The 17,986-nt window shown below is 57.7% G+C and overlaps 1 protein-coding gene across 4 annotated transcripts in view; it reads right to left on the bottom strand.

Annotated features, from left to right (window-relative positions):
- Positions 1-597: 597 nt before the first annotated feature.
- DTX2 (deltex 2, E3 ubiquitin ligase) overlaps positions 598-17,986 on the bottom strand; it is a 44,972-nt gene continuing 27,583 nt past the window's right edge. For all 4 annotated transcript variants that reach the window (XM_011930100.1, XM_011930108.1, XM_011930092.1 and 1 more), the window contains 7 exons: positions 15,209-15,309; positions 9,633-9,773; positions 6,123-6,202; positions 4,145-4,303; positions 3,007-3,168; positions 2,149-2,238; positions 598-1,213 (listed from right to left, as the gene is read on the bottom strand). In XM_011930100.1, coding sequence (XP_011785490.1) covers positions 986-1,213; positions 2,149-2,238; positions 3,007-3,168; positions 4,145-4,303; positions 6,123-6,202; positions 9,633-9,773; positions 15,209-15,309 — 961 coding nt within the window. In that variant the 3' untranslated portion in view covers positions 598-985. The remainder of the gene's footprint in view (positions 1,214-2,148; positions 2,239-3,006; positions 3,169-4,144; positions 4,304-6,122; positions 6,203-9,632; positions 9,774-15,208; positions 15,310-17,986) is intronic.

A 17,986-nucleotide genomic window follows, 5' to 3' on the forward strand; every position in this document is an offset into this window, starting at 1 on the left:
GTTTTGCTATGTTGCCCAGGCTGGTCTCAAATTCCTAACCTCAGGTGATCCACCTGTCTCGGCCTCTCAAACTGCTAGGATTAGAAGCATGAGCCACCGCACCTGGCCTAACTTTTTTTCAGAGATGAGGTCTTGCAATTTTGCTCAGGCTGGTCTCAAACTTCTGGACTAAAGTGAGCCTCCTGTCTGGACCTCCTGAGCAGCTGGGATAACAGGCATGCGTCACCATCCCTGGTTCAAGTCATTGCACCTTTGAACCTGTGTCCACATCAGTAAAACAGACAGCAGCTCCAATCCTAAGTGAATGGCATTTTGTGAACCACAACCCCAGGGCCACAAAGGTGACAGCTGGTGCTCTGGAGTGACAGCCCCTGGCACAGCAGGGTGATCAGTGTGGGGCATAGGGAGGCAGCACAGTCCAGTATCATGGACTTCTCCACACCTCGCTGTGGCCTGTTCTTCAGTAATCAAATGGGAGCCGATGAGCCCATGGGACCTCCTCCTACTCTGATGCAGGAAGTGTGGGGGGGCACGCGTGCACACACACACACACACGTGCACACACACGTACTCATGCACACACCCAGGACCTGCTGACTTTGGCTATAGAGCATTTATTGCAAACAAAATTGAGGTAAAAGAAGCTGACCCAAAACCCACGCCCGTCCAGGCTGGGGAAGTCTCTACTTGCCCCACGCCAGGCCCCGAGCACCGCAGGCCCGAAGCAGCCCCCAGAGGACAGACGGGCCCTGCGCACTGAGGTAGCTGCATCTTAAGCCCCCATGAGTACAACTGCCCAGGGCTGCCCAATTCCTGGAGGGGAGGAAGGAGAGGCAGGCAGGGGGAGCCCCGGCTTCAGGTGGGGCACACCCCACGCCCCCAACAAACCTCCCAGCCTCTCAGGCTGGGCACTTCCTGCCTGGCCACTTAGCCAGCCATGGGGCAGCGGGGTGGCCACCAGAGGCGGGTGTGCTGGGGCACAAGGTCACTGCTGCTCCAGACAGTCCTCGGTCACCCCCTGGGCGGCCAGCTCAGCCAGCACGTTCTGCAGGTAGTTGGGGTCAGGGTAGCCATGGCCCGTAACGTTGCGGTCCATCTCTGTCTTGTGGTGGATCTCGTTCCACACCACAGTGTCCGTCTCACCTGTGGTGCTGGACGTGCCCACTGTAAAGATGAGCCGCCGCTTCCAGGCCACCTTCAGGAGCTCTAGGACCTGCCCGGGGAGGAGGAGGGGGAAGAGGAAGGAGGGAACGGGGAGTGAGAGGGGCTCAGTGAGCAGGCACAGGCTGGCACCATGTTCTTCCCATCCCAGCCCCTCCCAGGTGACCTCATCCACTCCCTGGCACTCACCCCATCTGCGGGGACCCCAAAACTGCCCACTGGACAGTACGTTAGGATCCCACATAAGCCTGGGCTCCAGCCCACCCTGCCTCGGTGCCGGGCACTGCCATCGTTTGGTCCTGATGCCCAGGCACCATGCTCAAGTCCTCCCTGCTTCCAGAGCCGGTGCTGGACGAGCGCCTGCCCATCCACCCTCCCTGGTGGAATCCAGGCCTCCCTGCCCTCTCCCTGCCCTCTCCTCACCTCCAGCTCTGCCACCTCGAGCCCATTCTCACGGCCAGAGGAACTTTTCCAAAGCTCTATCAGCAGCTCCACCTCCGTGGCTTCCCTGGGCGCTCAGAACCAGCTCTACCCCTGGGGCTGGCCTGGGGGGTGGCCGTGCCTTCACGCCCTCACCACAGGCTCCCACCTTCCTCGCCAGCTGTCCTGCCTGCCTGGAAGGCTCATCCCCAGCCTTCTCTGCAGTCGCAAAGTCCCTATTCAGGTCTCAAGGCAGACACGACTGCTCTAGCCTTCCTTGGTCACCTGGTCTAACACAGCCCCCAGTCCCTCCTCTGACTCTCAGGAGCTCCTGACCCTACCCCAGCAGGGTGCTGGAAGGCGATGGCCTCTCCTCCTCCCTCGAGGCTCTGTGAGGTCCAGGCTGCCCTCCTTGTACCTATAGCAGGTCCCCAGAAAAGAGCAGCAGACACCCAGCCCGGCCTCAACCTCTGTCCTCCACTGCAGTAGTAGAGCCCAGTGTGGCGTCTGGCCTCCTGCTGCATGGTCAGGGCCCTGTTCATCCCCGGGGCGTGTAGTGGCACTTACCTTGCGGCCCTGGGCATTGTCTGGAAGGTAGCACTGGCGGGGAAACCCTCTGGCAGTGAACGGCTTTCCGGGATTGGGGTGCTCAGGGCCCTGCAGGAGGAACAAACACCAGGATAGGGTGCTCCAAGAGCCCGCAGAGGGACAGGCCCCCGCACTGCTCCAGCCTCTCCCCGGTTCCGAGATGCCAACTCCGAATGTTCCTAATTTCCCTCTGAGCTGTGGAGAAGTGGAGGGAAACCAGGAGAAAGGCTCACGGTTCAACAAGACAAAAAGACCACTGCATCCACCAAAGGTGGACCTTGACTGGTACCTGGTGCCCACTGCCCGCTGCCCCATTATCTTCCCACCCTGCCCAAGACCCTGCCATCCACCTCTGCCCAAGATGGGAGACTGAAAGGGCCAGGGCCCGTCCGGTTCTCCTCAGGGATGCTGGGGCCTTGTGCCTGGGCTCCTGACACCCACACACCTGGCCCCGCCACTCCCAACCCAAGGTTCCTCAATGCACACCCTGCTGTGGCCCCGCTTCTCCAGCCCCTCCGCAGGGTTCCTCCCACTGAACTGCCTGCCCTTCTGCCCAGAACAAGTCTAGCTAAGATGGCTCCTCCTCCAGGAAGGCTTCCCTGGTTCGGGAAAGAGTGGAGGGCCAGTTCTCTGCTGCCACAGCCCTAAGAGCTTGCCCTAAGCCCCGGCACTGCCTCCCCATTCCTGGCCCTCCATGGCCCTGGCCTTAGGGGACCTGGGGGCCTGAGCCTGGCCACATGGGCATCCTCAGCGTTGATCCAGGGGCAGACTGCTGGGACGTGGGCGGGGTGGGAAGAGGAGTGGCCGGGAGTGGGGGACTCCAGGAAGGCCCCTCACCTGGATGCCATGGGGAATGTTGTAAACTATGAGGATGGTCCCGCAGTCCTCGTGGCCGGGGAGCGACATCTGGAACCGTAATACCTCCATCTTTCCCTGGGGCTGGGTCCCCGTCTTCTCTCCATAGATGGTTTTGCAGGAGGGACACTGCAGACTTCCATCCTGAGAGAGGCAGATGCGACCCACTGAGCTGGCTGTCTGAGAGCACCCAAGACCGTCACCTCCACCGTCAGATGGTAAAGGGCCCTGGGAACGGGCCGGCCGCCATCCCAGGGAGTTGCTGGCAGCCTCCCTCCCGGAAACTGGCTTCCAACAGCTTCCCTGGAAAGCTTTGTTTTACACCAGCACCTCATTATGCCATTTTCGTTAAAGGAGCATGCTATCAGGAGACAGGTGGTGAGTGGGAAAACTCGGATCCTGAGCAGAAGTCTCCACGGGTGAAACGCATTTGAAGTCTGACAGACAGCCTTGCAGCGTCTGATCTGCTAAGCTGGGCCCTGGCTGCCCAGGACGGCAGACACTAGGGAAGGCCAAGCCAGGCTCTGATGCGCCACATGACTTGGTTCTCTAAGCCTCCAAACTCTGCCCATCCTGCCTGAAGGCCGCTGCAGGGAGAGCAGCTGGGGGTCGGCTTGGGTGTGGCTCTTCACGTGTAGGCTGCCATGGGACCCAGGGTCAGCCCTGCCTCGAGGCCTGGTTCCCACCTCCCAGCGGGGCAACCCTGGGCACGGCCCCTGCTCTGAGCCTTTCCCTCATGAGCACTGTGCTGACCGCACACGGATGCTCTAAGGAAGAAGGGAGACAGCGTGTGCAGCGCTTATAAGTGGCTGAGGGGGAGGTGGTGCCCTGAGGCTTGGAGAAGCCCAGAATCTCCTCAGGCCTGGTTGGAGGGGTGGAGGGAACCAGCCCCATTGGTCCCCCTTTCTAAAGCATGGGGCAGGCCTAGGTGAGTAGGGCAGGCCTGGGAGAGTCGGCCAGGCCTTTAGAAAGGTCTTCAAGCTGGCCCCACGCCCGGCACCATCTTTTGCAGAGGCCTGTCCCCGCAGCCACCCCCAGAACCCTCCCGCCTCTGCAGGTGTGGACAGCTCAGGACTGTGGGGGCAGGCCACCCGCCTCCACCCCGGGCCAGTGGGGGCACCTTGTTGCCATTGCAGTACATGGCCAGCAGGCACAGCAGGTGGAAGGCGTGACTGCACTTGGTGAGGCGGCCCACAGCCAGGGGCCCGATGGCCTTGCTGTCAGTCACATCACTGTACCCAGATGCTGCAGACAGCTTCTCCATGCAGATGATGCAGTCCTGGAGGAGACCAAACACAGGTCATGCTCACCAACAGTGGGCTGGGCTAACGAGGGCCAGTGTTGGAAAAAGAGGCTTTCATGTGCTGAAATGCTGGAAGTGTGGTCAAAGTCAATTCCAAGACCAGGCGCAGTGGCTCAGGCCTGTAATCCCAGCACTCTGGGAGGCTGATCACCTGAGGTCAGGAATGTGAGGCCAGCCTGGCCAACATGGGAAAACTCCATGTCTACTAAGAATACAAAAATTAGCCAGGCGTGTTGGTGGGTGCCTATAATCCCAGCTACTCGGGAGGCTGAGGCAAGAAAATTGCTTGAACTCAGGAGGCAGAGGTTGCAGAGCTGAGATTGTGTCACTGCACTCCAGCCTGGGCGACAGAGTGAGACTCCATCTCAGGGAAAAAAAAAAAAATCGTCCATTCCACAGGCTGGAAACACAGGTGAGTCACCAGGACCTGTGCCCTTAAAGAGCTTAACAGCAGCACAGGCCCAACATGACAGCGGGAGCCACCAAATGGGGAGGATGGACAGGGCAGGATCCTAGGGGAGGCCCTCAGAGTGGGGTCGTACAAGGCAGACAGGAATTGCCAGATAGACAAGCACAGAGCGGGCACCTGGGAAGAGGGAGGAGGACGTTCTGAACAAGGAGCCGGCACATGGGCACTAAAGCTGGCAGGGGGGAGCAGGAGATGAGACAGGATCAGGGAGAGGCGGGCCCTCGGGGTTCTGGCTGCCACACTCAGGGGCTGGGGCTGTGTGTGAGTTGGGGATCCTGCTGGGGGTTCCAGGCAGGGAGTGCTCCCATGATCTGAGCTACGTGCTGGCTGTGCAGACGGCAGCTTGGAGAGAAGCCTGGGGTGAAACGGCCCAGTCATACCAGATGGGCACCAGGGCGGAGACAGAACCAAGCACTGGGCAGGAGGGAATGTGGCAAGGGCTTGCTGAAGGGGTGGGACGCATGAGGAGGACTTTGAGGTTCCTGTCCAAAGGTTTACTTACCAGATTTTTTTCATGGACTCAACTGACTGGAGAGAGACACAAGTGAAGAGTCCCTGGGTACTGGGGCTCCTGGCCTTTCACCCGTCCCCAAGTATCTGAAGATCTCTGGGTACTGGTACTCCTGGCCATTCACCCGCCCCCCAGTATCTGAAGAGTGCCTGGGTACTGGTACTCCTAGCCACTCACCCTACCCCCCCAACAGTATCTCCAGGGTTCCCCACTAAAATCGGGGGAAAGGGGTGCCACAGCCCCCAAAACGTGGCTCAGCAGAGGTTCAGGTTCTATGGAAGAGCAACAGGAGTCTGACTGGTCCCGTTCATTACAGGAGGCCAGGAGGACAGGGCTGCAGTGAGCTGTGATCACACCACTGCACTGAGCCTGGGCGACAGCACATGCCCCTGTCTTTAAGAATAAAAAAATTATAGGAACCTTGACCAGCTCTCTCAACAGCTGGAGGGGCAGGACAGCCACCGGGACGAGGCCATCTCACTTCTACACCAGCATCCACACAGCGGAGAGTGGGGCAGGCTGGCCCATCCCTTGTCTCTGGGATTCCTGCTCCCAGGACGGCCATCAGGCTATAGAGAGGCCAGGGCCGGGAGAGGAGGGACTTTGCTCAGGACCACAGCTCCTTAAGTGCAAAGCTCAGACCATAACGATATGGGTCTCAGGAGGCTGGGAGATGAAACCAAAGGGCTGGAGCAAGGTCCTGGCACCCAGAGGCACCTGGGAAGCACCCTTCAAGCGAGAAGGGGCAGATGTCCTTTCCATCTGGAGTTGTTTGCAAACAGAAACAAAGGCAGCCCAGCTCCCAAGACACAAACCTCATCTGGGGGCACTTGCAGCTCTTCCGTGTAGTTTTTTATGACCTGCTCTGGCTGTGGCTCTGGCTTCGGGGTCCCTCCTAGAAGAGAGAAGTACATAAGCAGCATCCTGAGGAACACAGGCTGGAGAGGAGGCCAGAGGGCGACGAAGGCAAAGGAAAGGTCCAAGCTGCCAGGAGGAAATGCGAGAGGGTCCCAGACAGGGAGGCCAGTGTGCAGGACGGGAGAGCTCAGCACCAGGTACAGAGCCCCGAGCTCCGCCGGGCAAAGCCTTACCCAGTCCCACCGTCCAGGGACCTGGCTCAGCCTCAGGAGCCCTGGAGGATGCAGAAGAGCAGAAATAGCAGCACAGTCTCCTGGGAGCCGCAACCCCACGCACATTCAGTGAGGAAACCGACACAGGCGCTTCTGAGGCTGCGCCAAAGAGTCAGACAGCAGCTTCGGCACAAACTACTCCAGGGGGCGTTGCGGCAGCACAATTTGATTCAACTTGCATTACCCTGGCATGAACGTCGCGGGGAGAAGGGAGTCTGGGGCCCAGCATGTACAGGCAGCTGCACACACGCCGACTGCTACACCGATACTGTCCCGGGAAACGCCTGTCACTGACGGGGAGGGTCTGTCACGTGTGGATTAGCTCCGAAGTCCAGCAACTCGGGAGGGGCCGAGTCGTGGCAGGAGCCCACCCTGACAGCCTCATTCGCCGTCTGTGCACACGTGCACGAAGCTGGAGGGAGAAGGGCTGCATCTCCATAAACACCAAACCCCGCATCCAGTAAAGTCCCTCCTACAGACAGGAAGCTCCCCGAGCTGGTGAAGATCGGCGCGGCCCGGGGGGTTCTCTAGGTAGCGGGGATAGCAGAACCACAGAGCCCAGCAGCCAAGCCCGTGCGGGGGTGAAAGAGGAACAGGGAGCCCAGTGCCGCCCGTGGAGGCGCTCCTGACAGGGGCTCCACCCCAGGGTCATGGTGGGGCTGCTGGTGGTTCCAGACTCCAGGACCAGAAGGGGATCTGGTTTGAACCCAAGCTCATGGCCATCATCAGGGACTGCAGAGAATTCTAAGCCTGAGGGCTCACAGCTGCACCCGCCGCACTCCCCCTACACCAAAAAGGGCCAGGGAGGGGACAGTTTGGCAGGGAGCTGCCCTGATGGGGTGGAGGCTGGAGTCAGCACAGTTTGTTTGATTCTGGTTCTCTTGCTGTGACCGAATCATGTCACCTCTGAGCCTTGGTTCCCTGATCTCAAATGGGAAAGACGAATATGTAACCAAGCTGGAATTGCTATGATGGCATTTGCTGCTGTGACCTGGAGGGAAGCTGCCGGCAAGACCACACCCACCAACGCCCGTTCACACGCCCCACACCTCCACTCACACCCCCCACTCCTACAGACCCCATACCTACACACACACCCACACACCCCAATCCACACCCACACTCCCCACACATACACCCAACTCCACCCACACCCCTACCTCCACATAACCCACACCTCCACATCCCACAACTTCACCCACACCCCCCAATCCCCGTCCACACACCCCACACCTCCACTCACATCCCCCACTCCCCACAACTCCACACATACCCTCACCCCTACATAACCCACACCTCCACACACCCCACACACACACCCCACAACTCCACACATACCTCCCATACCCCCACATAACCCATACCTCTACACACCCCACACACACACCCCACAACTCCACCCACACCCCCCACACCCCCACATAACCCACGCCTCCACACACCCCACACACCCACCCCCCACACCCCCCACACCACCCACCACACACCCCACACACACCACACACCCCACACACACACACCACACACACACACCCCACACACACACACACACCACACACATACACACACCACACACACACACCCCACACACCTCCATACCCCACACACCTCCACACACCCACCTCCACACATCCCACACACACCTCCACACACCCCCAACCACACACCCCACACAGCTCCACACACCCCTCCATACACCCCACACCTCCATACACCCCACACCTCCTCCACACACCACGACACAACCCACACCTCCACACACCTCACACACCCCACACCTCAAACACCCCACATACCTCCACACACCCCATCCCTCCACACACCCCACACCTCCACACACTTCTACACAGCCCACACCTCCATACACCTCCACACACCCCACTCACCTGCACGGGCCCCCCCACTTCCACACACCTCACACCTCCACACACCCCACACCTCAAACAACCCACACACCTCCACACACCCCACCCCTCCACACACCCATACAGACTGCCCGAACCCACACTCCAGTCACTGTGGCGAGAACGCCAGACCAGAACAATGGTTCCCCAGCTCAGGGTGGCCCTCTGTGTGGCTGGAATGCCCTACTCAAGCTGAGGGGGGCCTTTTCCTTTAGAAAAGTCTGCCAATTCCAGAGCCATCTCCGGGTGAGCCTGGGCCGTGCCTCACCTCTGCCCAGCGCTGGTGAGGCTGGGCACAGCATCCCACACCGCCCATCCACCCCAGCCCTTGCAGCTTTTCAGAAGGGAAGGGAGCTTTCCATTAGCCACATGTCTCAAAAGGGGCCAGCCAGGTGACCCGCCAAGAGCCTGTCCTTCCCAGGTCAACCCAAGTGCCACAGAAGGTTGCCAGCCTGGCCTGCCAACGAGTCCGGCTCCTCCCCCAGGGCAGGGGAAGGGCAGGGCGTGCAGAGCCCTGGGCTGAGGGCAGGAGCTCAAGGCCCACCCTCCGAGTGCACCTCCTCGCCTGCGGGCTGGCGGTCAGACACGATCGTAAGCCACCCTTGCCACATGCCAGGCGCTTCGAGTACTTCCTAGTCCTTGCCCAGCCCCTCTGCTAAGCGGAGGCTCCGGGAGGACCTACTGAGATGACACAGCCACTGAGGGCCAGCAGGACCACGGCCACCCTCCCTGCCCGCCACCATGCCCACTCGAGAGAGTCTGGACTGGCCGCAGTCCACACTTCTGCAGCCCGGGGGTGGAAGCAGGGCCAGCACCCGCTTGGGAAAGGTTCAGAACTTGATCATCACAGGCTGTGGGACCCCTCTCAAGCAGCCCACGTGGCGGCCACACAGGGCTGGGGGCCAGGGCAGCAGACCTGGGCCACTGTCTGGGGGCCTTTCCGGAGACACATGCTGGCCCTGGCAGAGGGACGGTTGTCCCCGCATCCTGAGCCGGGCACCGCCTATCACCTACAACTTGTTGCTTACAAAAATCGCAAAGTCCTCAAGAACAAGCCCCCCTCATGGCAGCTGTGACTAGAGGAGAGGAGCTGAACTCGGGCTGCAGCGGAAAGTCAGCTTCCGGGGCCGCCTCTGCTGCCGAGTGAGGGCAGGGAGAAGGGCCACTGAGCCCCTTCCCACAGGAGACTGGGCGCAGAGAGAAGGAAGAGCATCTGTGCAGGACAGTCAGAGGCAGCGAGGCTGGAAGGAGGCTTAGCAAAGACCAGAGAGCTTTTGGGAACAGGAACTACCTTTCACGGACATTTTCCTCAATCTCTTAACTGAGCTGTGACTTTTAGAGGCCAGACGGGAGGCGGGAGGGCTGGCGGGCTGGGGTGCGCGGCTAAGACACACGGGGAGTCCAATGGCTGACATCAGAACACTCGTCATGCCTGCACGGGTGTGAGATCAGACACGCAGAGAAGGAGAGACATTAGAAGATTCATTCGGCATGTGACGCCAACAAACTCTGCTCAGGCCAACGACGTGACACCATCAATGGCCACAGGGACCCACAGGTCTCCCTGGGAAATGCAGCCTCTAGGGGCTGCCAGGACTACCCAGGCCAGGAACCAGAGGGTGGGGCAGCCTGGCTCATGGTAGCCCTGGTCCCAGGGCCCACAGACAAGCCCATGCCCTCAGTGTGCAGGTGGGGACCGGACAGGGCCCGTGACTTCAGGAGAGCAGAGGGTGGAGGACACCACTCCAGGAAGCCGCCCAGGGCATGGGGTCTCCAGGGTGGGGCTGGCTCCAAGGGCTTAGCTTCCCCAGGAGGCCCCGGGCCTTCCTGGCTTGGGGTTACCAGGCCCCCAGCCTCCACCCGGCCCTCGCTGTGTGGGCTCCATGCCCCTCCTGGCTGATCTGGGTGCCACGGCCTTCAGCAACACCACTGGGGTGGATGTGCAGGAACATGGCCCCTGGGCCTGCTCCCACACCGCAGCGTCCTCATCCTGTGAGGGCTGGGCTGCAGCAAAGCCCCAGGCTGTGGCTATGATGCCCTCGGGCAAGGGTGGGCCTGCGGTCAGCAGCTATCCTGAGACGGACCGGCCACTCTCTTCAGAGCTTACCGCTGCCCAGTACCTGCAGGGAGCCCCACACTTGTCCTGGGGAGACTCTCCTCTGACACTGCTTCCTTTGTGCTCCCTGATGACCTAGCACTTCCTGGGACACAGCATGTCCTCCTGCTGGACGAACCCGTTCCTGCCACACCCTCGGCCTACCCCGCTCTCCATAGTGCCAGCTCCCCGGTCCTCCCTGTCATTTGTCAGTCAGGTCAAAAGCACCTCTCCAGGGAAAGGGGAAGCCCAGAGCTTCTTAGCCATCCCTTAAGGTGGCTTCCAGGGTCTGCAGAACCTGGCTCAGAGGCTGGGCACAGCCGGGTGCTGGGGGAGTTGGTAGAGATCCCAGCCCTCCTGGACCCCACTCCCCATCCAGGAACAGACGGCGCGACTCAGGGGTGAGGGGCGGCCAGGCCAGCCATGGCGCCCCCACTAGAAGAACAAAGTTTCTCAACCCGGCACATGTGCCTGGCTGTGGGGACAGAAGCGGAGGCCAGCCACCAGCCCGGGCAGCACAGCCAAGGCGGGCAGGGTGAGTTGCAGTGGCCGCTCAGCAGGAGACACCAAAGCGTGCACCAGAGGACGGAAGTTCGAGCCCGGGAGCATAATGCCCACAACGTCCCAAGCTTGTTCCTGGCTCAAATGCGGTTCCTGTGGGAACTGAATGTTGGGTGGAGAGAAGGACAAGCGGGCGCGGTGGCAGAGAGATGGGAGAGGACAGGGACAGGTGCAGTTTCCCTCAAGAGAACCTGGTGCCTCTGCACTGCCCGTGTCCTCTGGGAGGACCAAAGACCAGAACACGTCTCCCTACCAGGGTTCTCCGGCAGCACTGCCTCGGTGGGCAGGCCTTCCCTGAACACCGCCTGACGGGGCCTGTGCCTCCAAGCCTCCTGCCCCGCTCTGCTGGACTCCTCCTGCTATGCACTCTCCTCTGTTTCTACGGACTGTCTTCCCTCAGCACCAGTTCCACGAGGGCCCGCCCGCAGCTGCATCTCTCCAGTGCCTGGTCCCTGGGAGGCCTGCAGCCCTCTGTGTTTGCTGAGGAATGAAGACATTCCTGGGCCGCCACCAGCCCCAGGAGGCCACATGAGTGACACGCGTGTCCTTTTCAACGCAGGACCCACTCCCCTGAATTCAAGTCACAAACACACAAGTTTCAACCCAGAAGCCTGGAGAGGAGGAGGGTTAGGGACAGCCCCCCAAACTCCTGACAGCCCCCAAATCACCTGAATAACTCAGAGGGCCACAGCCTTTTTCTCCACCCATCTGGGAGGATTCCTGCTGTCAGAGCCCTGAAGAGTGAAGCCCCCACTCATTGACTCTCACTTCCCATTTGCAGACACCCCTCCTTCTAACACCCAGGGCCAGGGCTGAGATCCAAGCCTCTCCTCTGTGTGCTCTGACCTCCCCAGCCTGGGTTCGAGCCCAGTGCCAGCCCTCACCAGCTGAGCAGCACGTGACACCCACCCCTGCCCCGGGCAGCAGTGTGAGCTGTGGATGGACCGCTATTGTGACCAGATGAGGGGTGGAGACCCTGGCCCCAGCCTCACAGTCCCTACCCCCACCCGATAAAGGAGGGGCTGGGCTATGCCACAGCCAGGGGAGCTGTCACCTGGAGGCACTGTCACCTGGAAGCAGTGCCTCCAGCACCCAGTCCTTCCAAAGCATGACCTCCTGGTTATAAATCTCCTTGCAAAACCCTGTGCGCAAAGACTCATCTCTGCAGCCGGGCATGGTATAATTCCTCAACCCACAAGCACGCCAGGGTGACAGGACACTGCTCTCCAGCTCTGGCTCTGGGGTGCTGGCCAGGCTCCTCTCATTCCCTGCTCCCCCAGACAATGCTCCCCCAACAGGTACCAACACTGGGCCTTGAACTGGGGGAGGCAGCAGGCTACACAGCCTCCAGGCTCTCCTATTTCCTTAGGCCTGAACCAGCTTCCCGAATCTGTTTCCCCACAAGTAAAATGGACATTAAAATACCTGCTTTGCTCCAGGATTGCTCTGAGAGCCACAGGAGCAGAGAACAGGATGGACAATTTGGGACGCAGCCTGGATAGGACCTTCAGCCTCAAGAGCAGAGGAAGGGGGCAGGTGGTAACTCCACATCCAGGGCACTCAGATCTGTGTCATGGCCTCAGAGGTCACTGTCAGGCCTGGCCACGAAGGCTCACGACAGCCCCAGAGCTGGAAGGAGCTGGGCCATGAGGAACCGTGTGGGGGCCCCGTCTGTTTACCCGCAACTTGTCTCCAACACCACCACGGCCGCCCACGCACACGCGCATACACGGTACACTGTGACTTCCCCACGGCGCTGCATGGTGACTTCAGTGGGCAGGGACTTTCTGGCCAGTGTGTCTTGCTCATTCCATCTCCCCTGCCCCACTCTAGCTCCTCTCCCTCCTGCCCCCACCTCTCTGGCTGCTCCTTCACTTTCTCTTCAGGCTTCTCTTCCCAGAGTCCCGCCCGCGGTCTCTAGCACACACGCTCCAATGAGGGGTCAAGGGCACCCCATTCCACCCCAAACTGATCTTCTGAGGCCCACAGCCAAATCCCACTGCCCCAGAACAGCTCCACTGGCCACTCCACAGCCATCACCCCCTCCAAACCTCCCCCCAGACTCAGCAGCACCAAACTATCATAGGCAAGAAGGCCTGGGGCTGTGTCTCAGCTCTGCCAAGGGCTGGCAGAGAATTTTTAAATTCTCCAAGCCTGTTTCCTCTAACGAAAATGGGAACAAAAGCCCCTACCTCAGTGATTTAAGGATGAAATGAATTCACACACGCCAAGCCCCAGGCTGCTCCTCAGTCATGACCGGCTGCGCTCCACCAGGCCTCAGTCTACCCCCAATCCCCCCTCACAACCCCCAGCCTGATGGTTCCTGCCTCTGAATGTTTCAAGCCAAACCTCCTCCTCCACTCCACTGCCTTGAAGCTGGTCAGGCCTTGGCTGGTGCCCCCAGCTCTGAGATCAGGCTTTGCACTAGCCGCCCTGCCTCCAGACTTGTCCCCTCTCAGCCACCCTGCACTATGACAGCGACTCACCTAAAACACCAACTCATTGAATTCTGCTACATCACCCTGTGAGCAACGGCGGTGCCATCCACCTCCTTACATACCTCGCACTTTCCAGAAGTTAGAAAATAACCTCAGCTGGGCGCGGCAGCTCGTGATGGGAATCCCAGCGCTTTGGGAGGCCAAAGCAGGATGATGGCTTGAGCCTGGGAGTTCAAGACCAGCCTGGGCAACATAGTAAAACCCTGTCTCTATAAAAAATAAAAAACTAGCTGGGCATGGTGGCATGTGCCTGTAATCCCAGCTACTCAGGACGATGAGGCAGAAGGATCGCTTCAGCCCAGGGATTGGAGGCTGCAGTGCGCTATGACTGCACCACTGCACACCAGCCTGGGAAACATAGCAAGATCCTGTCTCTTATAACAAGAAAAAAGGCCGGGCGCGGTGGCTCAAGCCTGTAATCCCAGCACTTTGGGAGGCCGAGACGGGCGGATCACGAGGTCAGGAGATCGAGACCATCCTGGCTAACACGGTGAAACCCCGTCTCTACTAAAAAATACCAAAAACTAGCCAGGCAAGGTGGCGGGCGCCTGTAGTCCCAGCTACTCGGGAGGCTGAGGCAGGAGAATGGCGTGAACCCGGGAAGTGGAGCCTGCAGTGAGCTGAGATCTGGCCACTGCACTCCAGCCTGGGTGACAGAGCAAGACTCCGTCTCAAAAAAAAAAAAAAAAAAAAAAAAAACCAAAAAAAAAAAAAAAAAGGCCAGGTGCTGTGGCTCGTGCCTGTAATCCCAGCACTTTGGGAGGCCAAGGTGGGTGGATCGCTTGAGGTCAGGCGTTCAAGACCAGCCTGGCCAATATGGCGAAACCCCATCTCTACTAAAAGTACAAAAATTACCTGGGTGTGGTGGCAGGCACCTGTAATCCCAACTACTCGGGAGGCTGAGGCAGGAGAACTGCTTGAACCTGGAAGGCAGAGGTTGCAGTGAGCCGAGATCCGGCCACTGTACTCCAGCGTGGGTGACAGAGACAGACTCTGTCTCAAAAAAAGAAAAAAGAAAAAAGAAAAAAAAAAAAACCCTGCCATGTGCAGAGCTTCTGCAAACCCTGCTAGCCAGGCTGCTGAAACAGAATGGGTGCGGGGGCCGGTGGTAGGTATTTTTAAGGATCCTTAAGGTGAAAGCATTGCTTGAGCCCAGGAGTTTAAGACTTCAGTGAGCTGGGTTAGCGCCACTGCACTCCAGCCTGCGTGACAGAGCGAGACTCTGTTTCACGAAAAAAACCAAACTAAACCAAACCCAAAACAGTTCCAAGATGTAAGATGTATGGTTAGTACAGCACAAGATCTGGCTGGAGCCAAAAGGTGCTTCTTATTCAAGATATAAGAGTAATTACAGCTGAAATAGGTCTATTAATTCCCCAGAGGGCTCCTTTAAGGAAATGTTTAAAGCATTTCAGGACAGGAAAGTGACTATTTAAATATAATGCAATTCGATGCAAAAATGTTAAAGGATATGAAAAGTTCTGCACCCGAGCACCCACCATCATCAGGCCCCATGTCCCCAGAGAGCCAAAGGAGGGGTGCCTGGGCTCACTCTGGGGGGACACCATCACCAGAAAGAGGCACTGCTCCCCTAGGAAGCCCCTTTGGCTCTCCTTGAGGGTACAGAGGGTGACAAGGCCCCACATCACAATTTCTTCCCCACTGAGTCCTGCGGAGCACAGACTGCTCTACAGCCTGAGGGCAGGCACCTACCTGCGAGCGCCTGCTGGACTCTGCTGGGCTTTGGCATCTGCACGGGCACAGTGGCAGGGACGCTCCCCAGGCTGCAGGACGGACCGCTGGGGAGGGAGGCACTGGGGGAGAAAAGAGCAGAGCTTACGGTGCTGCTGACTTATCAGAAACGAGAGCGAGAGAAACACTGTGTCGTGGCCAAGTGGGAGTCACTGAGGTGCCTTCACGTTTTCATGCTCCTTGGGTGCCTCTGTGTAGAGGCCTTTGGTTTTGCTTTCCTGGGCAATTCAAAGGACTCAGGAGGGGTGTGGTGGCTCACACCTGTAATCTCAGCACTTTGGGAGGATGAGGTGGGAGGATCACTTGAGGCCAGGAGTTTGAGGTCAACCTGGGCAACATAGTGGGACTCCATCTCCACAAAAAATTTAAAAAGTCTGCCAAGAGCAGTGGTGCACACCTCTACTTGGGAGGCTGAAGCAGGAGGACGGCTTGAACCCAGGAGGCTGAGGCTGCAGTGAGCCATGATCCCATCACTGCAGTCCAGCCTGGGCGACAGAGTGAGAACCTGTCTCAAAAAAAAAAAAAAAAAAAAAGACTGAAAACAACTGTTTCATACCTATTGTGAATAAAGAAAATAAAAAGGTATTTTACACCCACTAGTGTTAGCAAAATGCAGTCTTTCGGGCCGGGCACGGTGGCTCACGCCTGTAATCCCGGCACTTTGGGAGGCTGAAGCAGGTGGATCACAAGGTCAGGAGATTGATACCATCCTAACATGGAGAAACCCCGTCTCTACTAAAAATGCAAACAATTAGCTGGGCATGGTGGCACGCACCTGTAGGCCCAGCTACGCGGCAGGCTGAGGCAGGAGAATCACTTGAACCCGGGAGGTGGAGGTTGCTGAGATCGTACTACTGCACTCCAGCCTGGGCAACAAAGTGAGACTCCGTCTAAATAAAAAAAAAATAAAATAAAATAAAAAATAGCTGGGCGCGGTGGCTCAGCACTTTGGGAGGTTGAGGTGGGTGGATCATGAGGTCAGGAGTTCAAGACCAGCCTGGCCAAGATGGTGAAATCCTGTCTCTACTAAAACTACAAAACTTAGCCAAGCGTGGTGGCAGATGCCTGTAAGCCCAGTTATTTGGGGGGCTGGGGCAGGAGAATCGTTTGAACCTGGGCAGCAGAGGTTTCAATGAGCCAAGATCACACCACTGCACTCCAGCCTGGGCAACAGAGCGAGACTCCATCTCAAAACAAACAAACAAAAAATGCAGGTTCTCATAGCACCTATTTAGAGGAGAAACCTGGCAGAAACCACTTTAGCAAATGCTCATGAGCTTCATCACCAGTAACAGACAAGTCAGTGTCATAAACCCCATGATACGATGCTCTGGGAGGGACACATCACCATTTTGGGGGGATTTAATGTCAAAAATGCATTATCTAGCCTGGGCAACAATTAAGACCCCATCTCTAAAAGAGAAAAAACTAGCCAGGTGTGGTGGCATGCACCTGTGGCCCCAGCTACTTGAGAGGTTGAGGCGGGAGGATCACTTGAGCCTGGGAGTTCAAGGCTGCAGTGAGCTATGATCTCACCACTGTACTCCAGCCCAGGCTGGAGACTCTGTCAAACAAGAAATAATGAAGGGCATTATCTTTGTCCAAACATGGGAAAACTTAAGACAAACTCAAATTAAGGGACATTCAACAAAGCACCTCTATGAAAGTAACAAGGTTATGAAGGATAAAGACTGACAAACTGTTCCAGCCCAGAGGAGGACGGGGAGAAGAAGAACTGGAAGCGAAGTGGGACCCTGGATTGGATCCTGGGACAGAAAGAGGACAGTAGTTGGAAACTGGTGAAAAATCAAGAAGAAAAAAACTTGAGAATATTGTACCAGTGGTAATTTTCTTTCTTTTTGGCAGAGGGCCGGGGGGAGGGGACGGAGTCTCGCTCTGTTGCTCAGGCTGGAGTGCAGTGGTATGATGTTGGCTCACTGCAACCTCCGCCTCCCAAGTAGCTGGGACTATACGCACATGCCACCACGCCCGGCTAATTTATGTATTTTTAGTAGAGATGGGGTTTCGCCATGTCGCCTAGGATGGTCTTGATCTCTTGACCTCGTGATCCGCCTGCCTTGGCCTCCCAAAGTGCTGGGGTTACCAGAGTGAGCCACCGGGCCCGGCCAACCAGTGGTAATTTTCTGGTTCTGATAACTGCACCATGGTTATGAAAGATGTTAATGTCAGCAGCCAGATGAGGGAGATACGGAAACTCAACTATTTTTGTTAACTTTTCTGGAAACCTAATTACTATAAAATAAAGGTTTTTTTGTTTGTTTTTAATATGAGGGCTTTGTTCCCTACAACGATTATGTTCAGGTCACTCATTTGGTCTTTGTATTTATTTTTTTTGAGGCAGAGTCTCACTCTGTGCCCCGGCTGGATGGAGTGCAGTGGCGTGATCTTGGCTTGCTGCAACATCTGCCTCACAGGTTCAAGCAATTCTCATGCCTCAGCCTCCCAAGTACCTGGGATTACAGGCGTATGCCACCACACCCAGCTAATTTTTGTATATTTAGTAGAGACGGGGGTTTCTTCATGTTGGCCAGGCTGGTCTCAAACTCCTGACCTCAGGTGATCTGCCCGCCTCAGCCTCCGAAAGTGCTGGGATTACAGGCATGAGGTACTACACCTGGCCACTCATTTGGTTTTAAGTCATCATATTTCTTTTTTTTTTTTTTTAGAGGTAGGGTCATGCCAGCAGAGTGACACGGGGGAAGCATGCTGGGCTCATAG

This window comes from Colobus angolensis, unplaced genomic scaffold (assembly GCF_000951035.1).
Source record: "Colobus angolensis palliatus isolate OR3802 unplaced genomic scaffold, Cang.pa_1.0 Scaffold120, whole genome shotgun sequence".
NCBI lineage: Eukaryota > Metazoa > Chordata > Mammalia > Primates > Cercopithecidae > Colobus > Colobus angolensis.